The 20,352-nt window shown below is 36.9% G+C and overlaps 1 protein-coding gene across 10 annotated transcripts in view; it reads left to right on the top strand.

Moving 5' to 3' along the window:
- Positions 1 to 20,352, top strand: part of ttn.1 (titin, tandem duplicate 1) — a 133,265-nt gene that overhangs the window by 12,346 nt on the left and 100,567 nt on the right. For 8 of the 10 annotated variants that reach the window (XM_047814454.1, XM_047814461.1, XM_047814460.1 and 5 more), the window contains exons 20-42: positions 74 to 355; positions 506 to 772; positions 876 to 1,148; positions 1,245 to 1,508; positions 1,625 to 1,885; positions 2,022 to 2,282; positions 2,372 to 2,635; positions 2,712 to 2,972; positions 3,063 to 3,323; positions 3,648 to 3,908; positions 3,994 to 4,135; positions 4,234 to 4,402; positions 4,495 to 4,726; positions 5,040 to 5,324; positions 5,438 to 5,563; positions 6,873 to 7,358; positions 7,584 to 8,096; positions 8,371 to 8,412; positions 13,020 to 13,298; positions 14,573 to 14,848; positions 16,927 to 17,211; positions 18,958 to 19,248; positions 19,419 to 19,706. In XM_047814454.1, coding sequence (XP_047670410.1) covers positions 74 to 355; positions 506 to 772; positions 876 to 1,148; positions 1,245 to 1,508; positions 1,625 to 1,885; positions 2,022 to 2,282; positions 2,372 to 2,635; positions 2,712 to 2,972; positions 3,063 to 3,323; positions 3,648 to 3,908; positions 3,994 to 4,135; positions 4,234 to 4,402; positions 4,495 to 4,726; positions 5,040 to 5,324; positions 5,438 to 5,563; positions 6,873 to 7,358; positions 7,584 to 8,096; positions 8,371 to 8,412; positions 13,020 to 13,298; positions 14,573 to 14,848; positions 16,927 to 17,211; positions 18,958 to 19,248; positions 19,419 to 19,706 — 6,069 coding nt within the window. The remainder of the gene's footprint in view (positions 1 to 73; positions 356 to 505; positions 773 to 875; positions 1,149 to 1,244; positions 1,509 to 1,624; positions 1,886 to 2,021; positions 2,283 to 2,371; positions 2,636 to 2,711; positions 2,973 to 3,062; positions 3,324 to 3,647; positions 3,909 to 3,993; positions 4,136 to 4,233; positions 4,403 to 4,494; positions 4,727 to 5,039; positions 5,325 to 5,437; positions 5,564 to 6,872; positions 7,359 to 7,583; positions 8,097 to 8,370; positions 8,413 to 13,019; positions 13,299 to 14,572; positions 14,849 to 16,926; positions 17,212 to 18,957; positions 19,249 to 19,418; positions 19,707 to 20,352) is intronic. The other 2 variants (XM_047814457.1, XM_047814456.1) reach the window with 2 other exon arrangements.

Here is a 20,352-nt window from a genome sequence, read left to right as displayed (position 1 = left end):
AATATTCTGAATGTTTCCTCACCTGAATATTTAATTCTCTATTACTATCCCCTACATCCTTTATTTATTTCAGGAAAACAAGTTCTATCATTTACCCAAATTCTAGAAGATCAAAATGCCAAAGAAAAGGATACCATGGTGACCTTTGAATGTGAGACCAATGAGCCCTTTGTCAAGGTTAAATGGCTGAAGAACAATGCAGAGATTTTCTCTGGAGACAAGTACAGGATGCACTCTGACAGAAAGGTGCATTTTATGTCTGTACTGATCATCAACATGAGTGATGAAGCAGAGTATAGTTGTGTAATTGCTGATGATGACAACATAAGAACAACTGCAAGACTCCATGTTGAAGGTAATAGTGTTAAACAGAAATAAACTATCAAAAGTATATGTGTATTATATGTTATAGTATTTAAGCACCCCATTTCCTATATTTTATAGTTTCTAAATTGCTAGTGTTTTATATTCTCTGTATGGTCAATTTATTTCAATTGTCAAATAGGTTCACCACTTGAAATTTTGAAGAATCTTGAGAATACAGAAGTACCAGAGTCATACGCAGGGGAGTTTGAATGTGAAGTGTCCCGAGAAGATGCTGAGGGCACTTGGTACTTTGAGAACAAAGAAATAACTCCTAGTCTAAAATATATTTTGTCCTCACGTCGTGGTCGCCACAGCCTATCTGTTAAAGATGTGAAAAAAGAGGACCAAGGCAAATACACTTTTAAAGTGGGAGATTTTGAGACAAGTGCTTCCCTAAAGATGAAGTGTAAGTATTTTTAAAGAGTAAGAACTGTATTTCTGAGAAAACAACAGGGATTTCTGCATATGTATTTTTCATAACAATGAATATTTCATTTTAATTAATATAGTGCGTCCAGTTACATTGATGCAAGGCCTGTCTGATTTGACAATCTGTGAGGGGGATATTGCCCAACTGGAGGTACGATTCTCTCAGGAAAATGTGGAGGGAACTTGGATGAAGAATGGTCAGACCATCTCTGCCACAGATAGAATACATATTGTCACTGACAAACTAAACTACAAGCTTCTAATTGAAGATACTAATAAAGATGACACTGGAACGTATTCCTTTGTTGTCCCCAACCAAGACATTTCCACAAGTGGAAAGCTAATTGTTCAAGGTACAGTGCATAAACAGTGACTGTGGGTCATATATAATTGTTTCATGTAACATGGGAATATTTGGATGGATAAATATAATCTTTATTTCTTTACAGCTATTGACTTTTTAACACAATTAAAGGACATTTCTTCAGTAGAGGGTACAAAGTCTGTTTTTGAGGCCAAGATTACTGCAGCTGATGTAAGCTCAGTGAAATGGTATCATAACAAAGAACTGGTGATACCCAATGACAGAATACAAATGGTTGCAAAAGGTTCCAAACAACGTCTAGTGTTAAACAGGACCTATGCTTCTGATGAAGGACAATATAAGATGGTTGTAGGTCGTGTTGAATCAACATGTAAACTGACAGTTCAAGGTATGTTTCTGCATAGATAAATAATTAAAACTTAATAAAACTTAATAAAAAAAAATAATAATGTAATCTGTAAATAAAATACATAACAAAATCTAATAATTTTGGGGGGGTTTCAGGAATCAGCATTGTAAAGCACATGGAGGACCGGGTTTGTACTGAGACTCAAAATGTCACATTTGAGGTTGAAGTATCTCATCCTGGAATTGATGCTCTCTGGACATTTAAGAATCAACCTCTAAAGGTTGGTCCTAAATACAAAATTGAGAGCAAAGGTACCCATTATAGCCTCACTGTCCTTAATGCCATGAAGGATGAGGAGGGAGAGTATGTCTGTGCTGCTGGCGAGAAGACATCTAGTGCAAAACTTATTGTTTCAGGTATACACATTTTCTTAAAATATTTGATATTAAAGGCCATTTGTGATTTATGTCTCTGGTTATGTTGTAATTGTTTACAGTTTGTTTACATATCTTAGGGTGAAGATAATGTTATTTCTTGTTTTTGTCCCTTTAGGTGGTGCCATAAGCAGACCACTTTGTGATTTGACAGTAGCAGAGTCCCAGACGGCTGTATTAGAGTGTGAAGTTGCAAGTGACTCTGCTGAGGGAAAGTGGCTTAAGAATGGGCAACCTGTTGACTTCAGTGACAATGTCAGGAGTGAACAGAATGGGACTGTGAGAAGTCTTGTCATTGCTATCACTAGACCACAAGATGTTGGAGAGTACACATACCAAGTTGCAAACTCTAAGACATCTGCCAGTCTGAAGGTTGAAGGTACAATCAAGTGTTACTCTATATTTTATTGTGGTTTAATCAATTTGTGTTTGTCTTCCATTTATTAATAGTTAAACATTATTTTATAGCTGTTAAGATAAAAAAGACCATGAAGAACCAAACTGCGATTGAGACACAAGAGGCTGTGTTCAGCCTTGAACTCACTCATTTGGATGTGAAAGGGTCCCAGTGGATCAAAAATGGAGTTGAAATCCTTCCGAGTGACAAATATGAAATCACAGTAGATGGTACGGTTCACACGCTGAAAATTAAAAATTGTAACACCCAGGATGAATCTGTTTACGGCTTCAAACTCGGAAAGCTCTCTGCTAATTCTAGACTCAATGTTGAGAGTAAGTATTTGCCCATTGATGCTTTAACACAAATGTGTCCACAAACTATTATTTTAAATTTTGATCTCTCTTGTAGCTATCAAAGTTGTGAAGAAGCCTAAGGATGTAACATCATTGATTGGTGGCACTGCCTCATTTGAACTGAGCCTATCACATGATGACATTCCTGTTAAGTGGATGTTTAAGAACCAAGAACTCAAGCCAAGCTTAAATATTAAGATACTCTCAGAAAGAAAAGCCCACAAGCTGGTTATTCAGAGTGTGGAAGAGAGTATGGCAGGAGAATATATTGCTGTCATTGGACATTTGCAGAGTAATGTACACCTACATGTGGAATGTATGTAAACATTTTACATTTTGTATAGTAGATATTCCTAGCTATTGGCATACAGGTTTCATAATAATGTTTATTTAACTATTTATTCAGCTTTGAGGGTCACAAAGCCCATGAAGAATATTGAGATTCCAGAAACTCAAGTGGCCACATTCGAATGTGAAGTTTCACATTTTAATGTCCCATCCATATGGCTGAAAAATGAAGTTGAGATTGAAATGAGTGAGAAGTTCGGAAGTGTGGTGCAGGGCAAGCTCCACCAACTGAAGATCATGAATGCTACCATAGATGATGCTGCGGAATACACATTTGTATGTGGAAATGATGGCGTCTCTGCAGAACTGACCGTTAGCCGTAAGTCAGTTTACAGTTTTCTATATGGCTGTTTTTTGCTTTATAAAAAAAAAACTGATAAACTGCTCCAATAAATATTGTGCCCGACGAAGACCTGATGGTCGAAACGTTGCACCATTAAATTTATTGGAGCAGTTTATCAGTGTGCGGGCTTCTTCTGTTGTTTTTTCTTTGATTATTTGTTGCCCAGCACCTGTACCCTAACGTTTTTTGTGGTTTTTGGATGTGCAGTCCTCCTCGCAAGCTTCTGATCTTGTTTTTTGCTTTATGTCACTAAACATATATAACTATAACATGCATCTGCACCTTTTTTTAATCTTTCAGCCATTCAGATCACCTCCACGCTCAAAGACCTCAGTGCTCAAGAAAAGGATACCATCACATTTGAAGTAACTGTTAATTATGAGGGCATCATCCACAAGTGGCTGAAGAATGGTGTAGAGATTAGATCCACTGACAGATGCCAGACTCGTTCTAAACAGTTCATTCACTCTCTCACCATCCGCAATGTGCACTTTGGGGACAGTGCAGAGTACACGTTTGTGGCAGGATCTGCTAAGACATCAGCAAAGTTGTTTGTTGAAGGTAAGCTATTAAATTCTAATCGATATAGCCAGTTAAGGTTATCATCAATTTTGTTTCATAATGATGAACTTTTTCTGTTTCTTAGCTCGTGTCATTGAGTTTACAAAACACATCAAAGATATCAAGGTCACTGAGAAGAAAAAGGCCATCTTTGAATGTGAACTTTCTGAGCCCAATGTTCAAGTCACATGGATGAAAGATGGGCAGGAACTTGAATTATCTGACAGGTATTGTAACAGAAAATGCAGTGTGTTACCTAAAGGTATTGTGAAAGTACAATGATATACTAAATGTTGTTGACAATGATAAAATTTTAAATATTTAGATATAAAGCTACAACAGACAAATGCATTCAGCGTTTGATGATCCAGAGCATTCGCACGTCTGATGGTGGCGAATACACTGTGGTTGCTGGTTCAAGCATTTCCAAGGCTCACCTTACAGTAGAGGGAAAGGATGTTCACATCTCTGAGCCTGCTGAGAAAGAAATAAGGGTAAATCTTTCATCATTATTGCTTGGACTTGTGATAGCTAATCGATTCAAACTTACATGCCCATTTGTTCTAACTTTTTCTTCACAATATAGGTGGTTGAGAAACAAAGAGCTACTTTTGAGTTTGAAGTCAGTGAGGATGATATTGAAGGACGCTGGCTGAGAAATGGTGTTGAGATCCAGTTCTCTCAAGAGAAGCGTTGCAATTACGTGACTATCAGAAAGGTGCATCGTTTGACAATTGCTGAAACGTACCAGAGTGATGCTGGGGAATACACTTTTATCGCTGGAAAGAACAGGAGCACAGTGAATCTACATATCAGCAGTGAGTGTTTTTACCAACAGCTCATCCAGTTTTGGTTTAGTTATATATTTATTTTATGCATTGCAAAGAATTGCATAATTCTCCACTGACTAAAAAAAGGATATGATATGGCAATAAATAGCTACTGGCAAAACTAAAACAAAGCTTCACATCTCTTTGTTTTCTTTTTGCCAGTAGCTATTTAATTCCATATCACATCCTTCCATCCTTTTGTCAGTTTTGAAATATTCAGCTCATTTATTTATTAGTGACATTTGCTTAGATATCATTATGTCTTTCAAGTTGTTTTAATTACCTTTTAAACACAATTTAGTTCCTGAGCCTCCTCAGATCATCAGGCATATGGAGCCTTTGTCTGTTGAGGCTGGCAAACCTGCACGCTTCTCTGTGGAAGTGACTGGCATCCCTGAGCCCCAGGTCTTCTGGTATAAGAACTCTCAGGCATTGACTTCTGGATTCAAGTGCAAGTTCCAGAGTGAAGGAAATGAACACACTCTGTTGCTCATTGAAGTCTTTCCAGAGGATGCAGCTCAGTACACCTGTGAAGCCAGAAATGACTTTGGTCAGGCCACCAGCTCAGCTGTACTCAATGTAGAAGGTATTACTAAGAGGGAAAAAAGGAAAAAGGTTCAATTAAAATGTGAATTGATAAAGCAATCTTTAGCTCAAACCTATTCAAGTTTGCCAACATCTGTATTTTACTTTAATCAGTCTCCGAAGTGGTTTCTCCAGATGTCGGCATTCCAGTATCCCCAACAGTGATAAGCTCTACTATACATGATGTATCTGTTGAAGAGGGAGAGTCTACCAGTTTCCAGTGCCATGTCTCAGGAGAGGGTAAGGCCTAAACATACACCTCTTTCTGTACTCATATCTTTTTTCGCAATATGGAATATTTAAGCATGTTGCATGCTTAATCAGATAATTATAGTCAGACAAAACTTTAAGATTTGCCAGCCCAAATCTGGAGGACTGAGGTACAACACAGTTTAACTACATTCACGTTACAAGCTTTATTGCTTTTCGCTCAAATCAACTCTTTCTGCTTTAATGGTTCACTTTTATGTTTGTAAGTGAACCCTAATTGTCACCAGTGTGGACTTCTCTCCTATGAAAGTACCTGCATGTGCATATTTTAAAAAACAATAACATTCATAGAAGAGGCATGTTAAGCAAACACGGTCACATTTTGCCTCATTGCTCTTAATTTTAAAGCTCTTTTCTTTGGCCTTCCTGCCAAATATGTTTGTAGGCTCTGCTCTACCATTTGAATGCATTTTTTCCAGTAGGGTTCGTACACTATTACCTGGATTGATTTATTTCACTATTTACTGAAAAAATATTTCACTGTTCCTCTACCGACAACAGTCACCATTGCTCTTATATACTTTTCTTTCTAAAAACACTGGTAACACTGGATGCTGACGTGGTATGCGCATGTGGAGTGAAGTTTGATGTGCACTGTTGAAGACACACGTGTGAATGACAGAAGTTGCAGAATGGTTCATAGCAGTGTCACACGGCAGTTTTTTCATCCTGCACTGAATGTCTTGCTGACACCTGGGGACTGTCTTATGGCAAACTCTTATAACTCTTACTACCATAAATGCACTGCTTTATCATCATCATCATCATCTCCATTAGAGGAAAAGAAACCTGAATAGTCTTGGATACCACCACAATCTTTGTTTAATTAGCAATCAGTGAGTGTTGCAGGACAGTAGATGTGTGTCTCACAATAGTGGCTTAGTGTCAATGACTACCTTTGACAGACTAGCAACAATTTTTGCTTTTACGTCTGCTGCAATGCATTGCATGGCCACATATCAGATATGTATCCTATCTAGGATCACATATGAAAGTGGCTCAAATCTGATTTTGGGAAAGCATCAGATTAGTGCCACTTTAAACATGTAATGGGAATGTAGCATTAGATAATTTTCCTGCTCTTAAGTAATTATTTGAATTGGTGGGCAGGAAAGTCATCACACTGTGCAAGACTTGGCCCTCCAGATGGTATAGAGACAGCAACACATCACCTTTTCAACTCTGCCAACCTCACAATTTTCTAATGAACTCTTCAGAATCAAGAATATAACATTTTAAGACTGACGTAATTGTTTAATCTTATCTTTTTATTGCTCAGATCACAGTATGAAAACCATAACTAGGCAAAGTGTATCAAGCAATGAAGTATCTCTTTCGGAGGAAATCACTTCTCACAACTTGACTGAGACTCATTCTTCTTCCACTGTTCAAACATTTGAAATGGTATCCACTGTAGAAAAATGTACAACCTCTGTGAAAAGCATCAAGGTCCAACAACACATGTCTTCATTGGAAGAATATTCCAGCAAACCTGCTTTAACTTTGAAAATGGATGATCTCATAGTCAGCCTGGGTGACATGGCTCAATTCAACTGCTCTTTTACTGGGGAGCCTCTTACTGAAATTGTATGGGACCATAATGGAAGGACGCTCACAAATACAGAGAGAGTACAATGTATGGATCATGGAGGGCTCTTGTCTCTTATCATACTGAATGTGCAACTCGCAGATGAAGGAAGTTACCGATGTACTGTCAAAAATGAAAATGGAGAGAATCGAACATCTGCACGGCTCATGGTAGAAGGTGCTTACAGATTTTATCTTTGATGTCAATCTCATCCTATTCTGCTTAACACGTGTGTTTAAATTAAACCTGCATTATCGTTGAGATTTTAATATCTTTTATAATCCTGTGAAGCTAAGCTTAACACCATTCTATAATCAAACTAACATTTTTTTAGCAATTCTACAATTTCCTCTTACTGATAAGTAATCCCTAATACTTTTCCGTAACTTTATTCTCACTCAGCTAAAGAAGCAAACCCCAAAGCAGAAACCCCCATCCCTTCTGACTCTGTCAGTAAATCTTCTAAAAGTGAAAATGAGTCCAGTGCAAAGATATCTGACAAAGAAAAACAAGAGTACATCCAGAGCATTGGACCATTAAATACCTCCTCCCTGGGAACAAGCTGGCAGATAAGTAAACAGTACTACCCTGATGTGGTACCCTTGGTGGATCATGTTATATATGACTCGATTCAGCCAGAGTTTCTTACGAAACTACCCCAAGAAATCATTGCAAAGCAGCAAGACAATGTCTCTCTTTATTGTATAATCAAAGGAATCCCCTCTCCATATGTGATCTGGCTACACAACCAGTTGATGGTTGAAGAGTCACGGTCGTACTCACTGAAGCACGATGGACCCTTGTGCTGCTTAAATGTAATGAATATTGGTCAAAGTGAAGGAGGCACTTACACATGCAAAATAATCAATGCTGCAGGGGACAATGAGTGCAGCACCCAACTCAGGGTTAAGACAGGTTGGCACTTGCATGCTTTGCTTCTTATAATTCTTTCTATAGGAAATTTTATTCTTACTCTTGTGCCATATATGTAAAATGTGATGTCTCTCAAAACCACAAAAGAATGTGTAGAGAAACGTCTGTGCTGGACGTCCTATAAGGGTGTCCATCAAAAAGGATCTGGTCAATCATATTTTAAATAGAATCTGTATATACATACTGTATGCAATTTTCACCCTGGAACCACAGAACTATACTTTCCAAACTCTAATTTTTTTATTTTATTTCACAGTTCCAAGGGTGGAGGAATCCTCATATGTGGAAGAAGTCAAAGGTAAAATGTACAAGTTATCAAATATCTTTCTTTTTGTCTTATGATTACTAGTAATGACAACATATTAGTAAAATGCCTATCATATAGAATTGCTCTTGGTGATGTACTTGCACAAATTAACTTTTTAATGGTTTTTTTTATATGTATCTACAAAGCACATTCGTTTTGAAAACGACTAACAATTGCCTATAACCTAATTTCTTCTGTAAAATATTCTTATATACAAAATTTACCTTTTGTGCACAGATCTTTCTAGCATGGCTGTGTATAAAGAAGAGGACATTTATACCACAATCAAAACATTTCAACTTGCACCAGAATCTAAATTATATTCAGAAACATTGGAGAAAAAATTAGAAAAGCCAGTTTTTGTAACCAAAGTTTCCCCAGCAATTGTAACTGAAGGAAACACAGCTAAATTTACTGCAGTTGTAGCTGGATTTCCAAAACCTGTTATTCAGTGGCACCACAATGGCCAAGTAATAACCACTTCCTCTATATATACATTTGTGCAAGAGAACGAAGAATACACTCTAGTCATAAGCAATGTTAAAAAGGAATTAGAAGGAGAGTATACTTGTACTGCAAGCAACAAGTTTGGCAAATCAACATGTGCATCTTATCTTCATGTTAAAGTAAAAGATGGAAAAAAAGTAGAGCAGACCATCTGTCAACCTCCATATTTTACAAAAGAAATTGAGTCTATGCAGTGCACAGTTGGAGGCCAGGCTATTTTTGAATATAAAGTTACAGGTTCTCCATTACCTGAAATTCAGTGGTACAGAGGCCCCCATCGTATTCAACCTAGTAATTATTGCATTATTTTCAGCAATGTAGATGGATCTGGCTGTATGAAAATAATGGAAATTCAGCAAAGTGATGGTGGTCTCTACTCATGTAGGGCATCCAACCCACTGGGAGAAGCGTTTTGCAATGCAGAACTAATTGTCTTCCTTGATACTGTTTCAATATCCCAACCTCAAGAAGAGGTTGCTTCAATGAAGCAAAATACCTACAACGTGTCCACATATGAACATGCCACTGAGTCTTGTTTGTACAGTGTTAGTCTTTCTGGACAAACCAGAGCTAGTCTGCCGGAAGGACACCAGGTGATTTATACTGAAGGTAGACAGGCAGTATCAAGTGAACAAGTAGATACTTTTTGTAAGTTAAATATTTCAGAGCAGACAACTCACCAACTTCCAGTACTCCAGTCTCTTGAAATGCAAGAGAGAATAGCTGTGGCTCCTCAGAAACAGCTCCATATGGCTGCAATGGCCTCTGCTGTTCAAGAAAGACAAGGCTTCACAGAACAGCATTTTGATCGTATCAAAAGTCCTGAGGTTATAGAGCTTAAGCTCACTGAGGAACAGCCTTCACGTGTGATGTCTGCCGTTTCTCAGAGTGTAACCCCTTTAACAATTGTGAAGGCTGACCCTATAACTTGCTTAGAAGGAGAAAGCATACATGCTATTATAGAACCAAAGAATGGCATCAGTAGCCATCAAGTTGAGACGAAACTCGCCATCTTAAATGAGGAATACAAAAATATTCCTTTCCCTACAGAGGAGAAAACTTTTAGAGTTACAGAAGGGGATAGGTTATTGTATTCCGCAACATCTTCAGTGAATCTGCAAGTTACAGAGGCCTTTTCTTCTGTGTTACCGTCCATGGAATTCACTGAATCTTTAATTGCGAAGGAAAAACCTGAACCAATACTGACATCTGTAAGTGAAGTAACGCACACTCTTTCAAAAGAAAGTAATTTAGAAATGGAAAAACCTGTTGAGGAAGTTGCACAGTTAACCAAAGACCAAATGTTGAAATCAGCCTTTATTGCTGAGGAAAAGCATAAACTTCATGCTGACAAAACAGCAGCAATTCCCCCAAATCTAGATACTGCTGTTTCAGTGCAGTCCCAAAATGAAGAGGGCCAGTTTCTTTATTTACAGGTATTCTGTGATCAAGATACTCTTCCATCTCAGGGTGAATTTACTAGTGAGAAACCAAGAACAGAGCAAGCCGATGCCAGGAAAAGCTCAACTCTTTTACAAACAATGTCTGTGAATGAACAGAGAGCAGTTCATTGTGAGCATTTATCAGACTTTACTTCCAAAAGTGCAGCAGATTGTGTAAAACCAAGGACAGAGGCTCCAGCCAAGATATATCTTCCATCCACGCAGACAGAGGTCACTTTATGCAAAGAAGGATTAATTTCAGTAGAAAAAACTGATCAGCAGAAAGCATTGCCGAGACAAGAAAAAAAACAAAAATATGCACTTACTTTTGAGGAGAAGTTAAAGCTGACAGCAGATTCCACCACAGATCTTGATGTTTCTGTAGAAGGGGTGAAACCTAAACACCGAAAAGAACCCAAACCTTTAAATATTCTTCATGTGGTCTCAGAACCTAGGCAGCTCCCAAAGGAAAGTCCTCTGGCTAGTTGTGATAAAGAGTATCATGCACTTGTACAAAAGGAGGATTGCTGGAATATTAGGCATGCGATGTCAGTGTTAGACAAGTATGCGATAGAGGAAGGTCACACAGATAGTGTAAATCCAATGGAGAAGTTTAGTTGCAAGGTAAATTTAGAACCAAAACTAACCATACAGTCTGTGCATATTGAAGAACAGGCCATATCCACTGAAAGTTGTGCCACTCTTAAGGCTGCTGAGCAGGATTATGCAGTTCATATTCAAGAAGGACAATCTGTGAACCGGTCAATATTAATTGAAGAGAAGCAAACTCTGACAGGGGAAATATCTAAGGATATTAACAAATCAGAGGCAATTACAACAAATATTCTCACTGAGCCTTCAGAACCTCTTCTATTGACAAAGTCTCAGGAAAGCAAAGCACTTCCCAAGGAACTCACATTTGTGATTCCTGCACCAAAACCACACAGTTTGGACATCAAATATCAATTAAAAACTGCATTAGAGTGTGCCGTGGCCTGTGATCAGCCATTAATCCTGGCAGATGTTGTAGGTAGTTTACAAGTTGTAGAAGTCAAGGAGGTTAATGTGAAAAAAGAACCAACGTATGCAATGTTCTCATATCTTATTACAACTACATCTACCCCAGTGGAAATATCAATTGCATTTGAGGGTGAATATACTCAAATAGCTAATCTTAGGAGTGAACTTCAGTCTGCCTTAAACTCTATAATTTATCAGGAACATCAGGTCTTCACTTCTGAACAGCCTGAGACGATGCCAGTCCTTAAACCTCAGCAGGTTCAGCTTAGAACAGCTTCCTCAAAAGAGATGCTCTCGCCAGTGGTTGAGTCTGTACAGTTAACGGAAAATGTGGAAAGTTTTGCACCAACAAAGGGTCAGTCTGCTGCTTTGAAGACTGAAGCCAAAGAATCTTTCCATCATATAACTGACCAAGTACAAATATTTGTACAAGAATCCAAACATCAGGTTATTCAGATAGCCATTGAAGAAAAGTCTGATATCATACAATCAGTTCAGTCTAGACCACAAGAAATTAAATCTGTGGCATTTCACAAAGAGAGAGATGTAGACATACCAGTGGAAGCATTTCAAGATGAAAAGTCTTCTGATGTTCTTATAGAGGAACAGAAAAGGGTAGAATTTATGAAAGGGGACGTACCACTGAAAACAACATCAAAACAGGGTTTGGCCAAGACAACTGCTTTTGAATTGTCATTAAAAGACATTGCTATTTTGGAGAATTCTATGGTTACATTTACTGTCCGTATCAAAAATGTGAACCAAGTTAGCTGGTTTTTCAATGGCAAACTGATCAAATTTGGCAAAGAGTTCAAATGCTCTAAACACAATGATGCATATACTTTAGTAATCAACAAAGCTAAAAAGGAAAAACATGAAGGCGAATACACATGTGAGGCAGTGAGTGAAGGTGGCAAGGCCTCAACATCATCAAGACTCACGATTCTTTCAAGAGGTTTGATTATAGAGTTGTATTTGTCACAATGACCCATCTAATCCTTAACAGTCTTAATTTTTGGTGTAGAAACTAAAATGCTAAGCATCAATATCACCCATATATTCTCATTTAATTTGTTTCACCTTCCACCATCAACTTTCCACCATGTCTTATTTATATTTGTTTCCTTAGGGATTTTCATGATGTGTGAATACTGTCATAATTTCACTCTTTTAATTTATGAAATTAACTTTCACATGGATTGTCATTATCTATCTATCTATCTATCTATCTATCTATCTATCTATCTATCTATCTATCTATCTATCTATCTATCTATCTATCTATCTATCTATCTATCTATCTATCTATCTATCTATCTATCTATCTATATGCATTATGCAACATAAAGTATTTAAAATGCTTGAATTCTAATTATATTATTGCCATATCATTCATGCATCTTTAACTAATGACTTCATTCACTAGCCATGAAAAATGGCTTCATCACAATATTTCGTTTCATTTCACTTCCTTAATATTCATGGCATCTCTTTTTCACAGTCACTTGAGGACTTCTTCTCTTACATTCCTATCCATGCTTGAACCAGCTGAATACAATCTCTATATAAAGTAACATTTGTCAGACAATTAACTGATTTTTTTTCTTTTCTTTATTTCACATAATTCAGTGCCACCAGTTTTCAAGAAAAAAATCCATGACCTTGAAATCAAAGTTGGCAGTGCTGCAAGTTTTGAATGCCAAATAGAAGATGCTCCAAATGTGACCTTCAAATGGTTTAAGTCTAATTCTGAACTCAGACAAAGTGAGAAGTACAGGATCATCAACAGCCATACAACATCATGTCTGGAGCTCCTGAACTCAACCAAGGCAGACAGTGGGGAATATACCTGCCATGCTTCCAACAACCACGGCACAGATAGCTGCTCTGCTAAGCTGAACATCGCTGGTAAGTAAATTTTTTTGCTTGCCCTTTGGAATGATTGATGATAATTGGGACTCAATGGCTCAATGGATTGTTAATAGTAATTATACTTAATTGTGTAGGTGTAGTAGAGTTTATACTACATATTTTTCAGCAGCGATTTGGCTGTTCGGTTGTTCTTAATAATACATTTATCTTCTAATGGTGGCCTAGATGATAGACTTTATGAACAACATAAATAATAACTTTTCAGGTGATTCCAGATTTGTCTTGTCTATGAATATAAAACCTGATATGTGCTGTTTATAATCTTGAAAAGACAATATCTTGTTTTATATTATCTTATAATTATTAAGACTCTTTCTACTTATTATCTTATAATTATTAAGACTCTTCCCTTTTTGCACAAGTACTTTCTATGGCAAAAAATCTCAATCTGTCTTTGTGTTCAGGACAAGTAATAAGTGTCTTTTGGGGATTTCTTGAATTACCAGTACTGAACTCTTGGTACCTCTTGTATTAATAAACATAATTCTCTTGTAGATAAAGCAATATTAGTAGCTTGCGTATTTTGTTAAACTGGAATATCCCACAATGTGTAGTGTATAACACAATTAACATTAATATCATTTGGCCAAGAGATGGTAAGAAAATATTCTTGTGGTATATGCTCGTGGATTATAAATAGATAGATGGCAACATTCTTGACAAAAAAAACTTCAAAGCTCTTATGCAAAATGAGTCAAGCCAAGTCAAGAAGATTCTATTGTCATTCCAACCATATATAGCTGACACATATGGGCCAGAATAAATGAAAATACATTAAAAAAATAGTGTTTGTTGTCTTGAATGTTATACAGTATTCTTTGTTCAGCCAGTAGATAAGCAAAAAGCAGTATTATTGTGAGTTGCTGTACTGAGGCTACAGAAAGACTGTGCTTGTTATTAAATAATTAAGAGCAAATATTCACCATATTTAGAGTTGAGTATTGTGCTCAGAATTAAGATTTAATAGCAAAATTGTCTATCTACTGTATATGTAAGATTCAGTTGCCCTTCTGTGATATTAGCTTGATTGATGATCAGCCTCATTGTCTGACAGTTTGATGTATACAAAATATATCATGCTGAAATGCAGCTGTTAATCTGAGCTGTCAATAGCATAATATGAATCAGACTTGAAGAAAAGTGATTGAAGCAGCTGCCGAATTTTATTCACATAAGATTAATACAATGACTCGAAGACCTTTAACATTTACAATTATCATGATGAGATACTTTTTTATTTTGATCCTCAGAACCTCCTTCCCTACAAATGCTGGATATAGAAAAGGGGCCAACTGCTGTGTTTCATTGTGATGTTATTGGTACTACCCCATTTGGAGTTAACTGGTTTAATAACATAAAACCACTTCCTTTGGACAAAAAACATGAGCTTGTTTTTCAAGATTCAGTTACACGTTTGAAGTTACATTCTATGGAAAGATCAGATGTTGAGGAATACCAGTATTGCTTATTAAATACAGTCGGAAAGATGTCTTCACAATCAGTTGCTGATAGAGTTGCTGATAGAGGTTAGTATGTCAGAAGAAGAGCGGCCTATGCTGGATTTCTTTATACTAACCAGTGTCTTGTAACTAACTTGCAGTGCAGGGCATAATTTCAACACATAATCTACTAACAAGCATCTGACAATTTAAGAATTTGTGATGTTGGCATGAGCAACTCAGCATTAATGGTGTGATGAACCTGCAAAATGTCTTTGAGTGCTGATTAGCACCAATCGACTGAAGCACCAGGAAGGTGTTTTCGGGCAATTGAAAGTCTCATTCTTGATGGAGCTCTCCAGAAATGTTGGAAATAAGGAGGAAACTAATACCAGTTATTTTATCATAGATAAAAATTCTTGTGACATGATTCACGCATAACACAGTGGAAACCACTAATCCTATAAACAGACTGATAAATAGTCATGCAAAATATATAAGGGAATGACCAAAAGAAACAAAATCAAGATGTACACCATGAAGCTATGAAGGTGGTTTAAATTTGGCAGCAAAGAACACTACTGGAGTTACCGGAACAGCCAATTGCCCAAGGACTATTACAGACAAATCTCAGGCAATCAACACTTGATAAAGTCAGCTTGAAAGATCTGTCTTGGAAGTCTTTATTTGGTCATACAATTATCCTACATGGATTCTGCCTAGAGTATTTGCAGACCATGTGAATTTGGGTATGAAGCTCTATTTCAGTTGTCTGTCAGTGTGTCACCTTAAAATGTAGATAAACTGAGTGCCTACTTGTTCTGTGTTGTTTAAGTTACTGCTGAAGTAGAGTTCTTGCTAGTGGTTAACCCAAAATCTTTAGACATTGTTCCTCGGCCTTGAAAGGATTGCAATCTGTAATCTGAAAAGAACAATAAAACACACATATGCTCATTGTCTGAGCATTATTTATTTCCCTTAAATTAAGATTTTTTTTCTTTCTTGGTTTGCCTATTCAAAGACACCTGCCAAAACATGTACTTGAGTACATTCGAAGAATATAGAAGAGACAAAATAGACAAAGAAGAACTTGTAATACATCTGAAAGGATGCAAATATGTTTATGATACATTTTGGACGAAATAAATGTTACCTTGATGGATAATTCTGATGCATCTTTAATGCATAGGCCAGTGAAGTGAACTAACAACCAAAATAACTATATTTAGTAAGATCATCATGAATGGACCAAGAAAACCTCTGAAAATTTTGAAACATCACATTTATCATGCACAAGCAGCTTTACTCACAGATTCATATATTATAACCTTTGCACACAATTTGAATTCTTAATTTTTGCGATAAGAAGAAAAATTTGACTCATCTTATGGATTATGATCCTGGATCAATTTCTTTCTAACAATCAGGGAATCCAATCCTTTCTCCCTCAGAACCAACCAGAAGTTGACAGTCCATCTTAATATACCAATGGACTAGTTATTAATACTTGAATGATCCAATAATTTTTGTGACTTTGTAAAAGGATGGCAAGCAGCTCTTGCCTTTTACAGATATAATGTGAAAGTCACACCAAACTCAAGCATCTTGGTGTGCCTGCATAGTTCCAACAAGGAAACCTCTGGAATATTCTCTTGTGAAGTTTCAAAAGCATATGAACTGATATCTGCCATGCTCATGTATAAACAGTTGCAGGTTTGTAGATCGTAATTGACTCTAAAAGATGCTTGCCTGCATAAAAATGGTCATCATGTAACTTACAGAGAGAGCAAGTTGATATTGCAATGTAGGACAGCATGGTGCCTGGAATGTCTGTGCTGCTGTACAACATGTTGTGTTATGGTTTGATGAAAGGTCTTTGTCTTTTTTACCTCGACAGAGAGCATGCTTTAGTATCAGGTTTTTTAGTGCTTGTTTTTGTGGATCTGCTTGGATCAACCTCTTTCAATTTGTCTTTTGGTCTGCACGCTTTCTGAAAAGCTTGAAAGTTGTTATATCTCTTCCACCTGGATTTTTTTTTTTCACATGGAACGCAATGAAGAATGTTTTGATCTTTAGTTACTGGCATGTTGCAGAGGATGGTATGAAACCTTTACATCCGGTGCTTGCTGTTTTGACAAAAATATTGATTCTGCCACCCCTCTTAGAACCTCCATGCTTCCTGAAGAAGTTGACTGACACAGTCTTCCCAATTACATGTAAACTGAGGCTTGAATGCACTTTCACTGGAGCTCCAAAGTTGTTTGTAACATGGTACAAGGATGGAAAGCAGCTGTATGCCTCATACAGATATAACACGAGAGTGACAGAAAATTCATGTATGCTGGAGTGCCTGCATGAGTGTAACGAAGAAACTCCTGGAAAATACTCTTGTGAAGTCTCAAACTCCTTTGGAACTGACATCTGTCATGCCAATGTGACAACAGAGAAAGGTTTGTATAACTTTGGATTCCTTCTATATTCTACATCATATTTTATCAACCAGTTGACACTACCATCATGCTTAGTCATCTACCTTGGATAAGCATAATTTGGTTAAGGTTTCTGGCCTGTAAACATTTGGCTAATAAGGACTTAGTTGGATAATATGGTCAAGATTCAATATATATATACCTTGTTCAGAATATTATGGATGCCAGTTCTTCATATTTATTGAGAATAATAAGAATAGTTTGCACCTTACAGTGTGGCTTACACAGCCTGCCTGTTTTGGGCAGAAGCTTAAGGATATGAACATCACCATGAGCAAGAAACAGAAGCTTGAGTTTAAATTCACTGGTACTGAAAAAATATGTTGTATGTGGTACAAAAAGTACACAAAAAAATAGTACACAAGAATGGTTGGAAACTCCTACACAATGGAAAGTCTACAGAAGTAGAGATACTAAAGATAAAGATACCTAGGAAAATACTCTTTTCTATGGAGCTGACATCTGTCATGCTTATGCAACAGTGATTTCTTAGTAGTATAATATTCCGTATGCTTTATTTTGTGATGATTTGTACGTTTGCTAATGTAAAGTTCATTGTGCTAATGTAAAACTGGGAATTCTACCCAAGAAGACAATTTATCTGTCATTATGAGTCGTGAAAATGTTGAAAAAAATTACCTGGGGAGCTGTCAAGACACCTACAGCAACACTAAAGGAGCTGCATGACAAGTATTGATTACCCTCCGCACATGACAACAATCTCGCCTTTCTTCACGTGTCTGAGTTATGGGATAGGGTGGCTAGACGGAAGCCCTTTCTCACAAGAAAAAATAAAAAACATACAAACTAAACGTGTTATGGTCTGATGAGACCAAATCCAAAAGGCATGTTAGGTACAAAAAAAAGCACATCACCAAAGAATACCATAACCATGGTGCAGCATGGTTGTGACAGCAGTATGCTTTAGGTCTGCTTTTCCTAAAGCCGGGACTGGGGTTTTTATCAAAGCGGAGGAAAGCATGAATACCAGCTGATTTTAGTGCAAATCTTAGTGTCTGTACCTTGTGCCATGCATCACAAAATCCAGTCATTTTTATAGGAGTTTGAACTCTTTTAGAGTTTTTATTTTTTTGTCTTCATGAAAATGTGAGCGAATGACTGTTGCTGCTGTAGAACTTGTTTAACGGACTAAACATTAACTGCAACTGTAGCAAATATCAAATGGTATTCTTTACATTTATTTTTGATATATTTATAAATTCATATTTATATTTTATTTAAATATTTGTTCTTTGATAACTAAACAAATGCTAGGAAATCAATATAGTATAAGAGGAACGGAACGCTTCTTGATGGACAGTTATATTAAATAATAAATTTTGGGGTAGTAACAGTAACTCCACTTTGCCTTGGACTGCATCACATTTCTAATGTTTTTCCTGGATTTTTCATGACATACTGTATATGATGGTTAATATTTGTGAAGAGGATGTTTGTTTACAAATATTACATTAAGATCTTTTGGAATATAGTTGGAAATGTTACCAATAAAATTCACATCCATATACTGTATCTTCAGGAGGGAAAATTGTGTCTGGTGCATAAGGTTACTCTGCTATGTATATTTGCAAGGCTTGTAATGAGATATAAAAATACTCATGTGCCACCAAAATATCTGTGAAAGACATGGACTTCTGTGTGTCCTGATTGTTTAGTAAAGTGTTATATGTACTGTTTTGATTTCAGAATTGAAAATTCCACCAACCTTCACTAAAAAGCCCTCAGAGCATTTTGAGGAGACTGAGGGCACATTGGTGAAACTTGAAAGCCGTGTTTCTGGGACACAGCCCCTGTCTATTAGCTGGTACAAAGATAACAAGCAAATTTCCAGTTCTGACAACTGTGAAATGTCCTTCATTGGCAATGTGGCTGTGTTATGCATTAAGAATTCCCAGACATCAGATAGTGGCACATATACTTGCAGTGCCTCTAATGAAGCTGGTACTGCATCCTTTAATGTGGTGATGAGCATTACAGGTACAGAAAATTTTGTTTATTCATTGTATTGATGATCTAGATCTTTATTAGCATTTTGGCCTCTTTGCATCGTTTGCTGTAGTGAGAAAATTTAACTTTACTCTGTAATATGTTTGGTCTGATTACGTCTCTTCAGAAATGCTAACAAAAGAATTGTCTTTTTTATTAAGGAAAACAAATGCCTCCAACCTTTGATATGACCCTTAAGCCTATTACAGTGAACGAGGGTGAGAGACTTAGTCTTAGTTGCCATGTTTCTGGCTCTCATCCACTGTCAATCCAATGGATGAAGGACAGAAGAGAGGTGATTTCCTCTGCTAACTCAATGATCACATTTGAGGATGGCACTGCCACACTAAGAATTGTCAAGGCATCCAGATCTGATGCAGGAGACTACCTGTGCAAGGCAACCAACAATGCTGGTAGTGATTTCTCTAAGGCAAAGGTCACCATTAAAGGTATGATTTGAATTTTATATTGTGGATAGTGAATATGCATTACACTCATTTTGTTAAATAAAATTATTTTAAATTATCTTTTTTAAATCTTAGACTATGTCTCTGAATGTTCTTGTGACATTTATAATAGTAATAATAATAATAATAATAATAATAATAATAATGGGGGACACAGTGGCTTAGAGGTTAGCACGTTTGCCTCACACCTCCAGGGTTGGGGGTTCGATTCCCGCCTCCACCTTGTGTGTGTGGAGTTTAGATGTTCTCCCCGTGCCTCGGGTTTCCTCCAGGTACTCCGGTTTCCTCCCCCAGTCCAAAGACGTGCATGGTAGTTTGATTGGCATCTCTGGAAAATTGTCCGTGATTGCGTGAGTGAATGAGTGTGTAAGTGTGTGCCCTGCGATGGGTTGGCACTCCGTCCAGGGTGTATCCTGCCTTGATGCCCTATAACACCTGAGATAGGCACAGGCTCCCCATGACCCGAGAAGTTCGGATAAGTGGTAGAAAATGAATGAAGGAATGAATAATAATAATAATAATAATAATAATAATAATAATAATAATAATAATAATAATAATGTATTCTACTTGTAAAAAGCTTTCTTCCTAAATCATTATTTCTACCTTAGCATTTGTTTCCAACATC

Source organism: Tachysurus fulvidraco, chromosome 6, assembly GCF_022655615.1.
Source record: "Tachysurus fulvidraco isolate hzauxx_2018 chromosome 6, HZAU_PFXX_2.0, whole genome shotgun sequence".
NCBI lineage: Eukaryota > Metazoa > Chordata > Actinopteri > Siluriformes > Bagridae > Tachysurus > Tachysurus fulvidraco.
The sequence above is the reverse complement of the archived record's forward strand: the minus strand, read 5'-3'. Positions and strand labels throughout refer to the sequence as shown.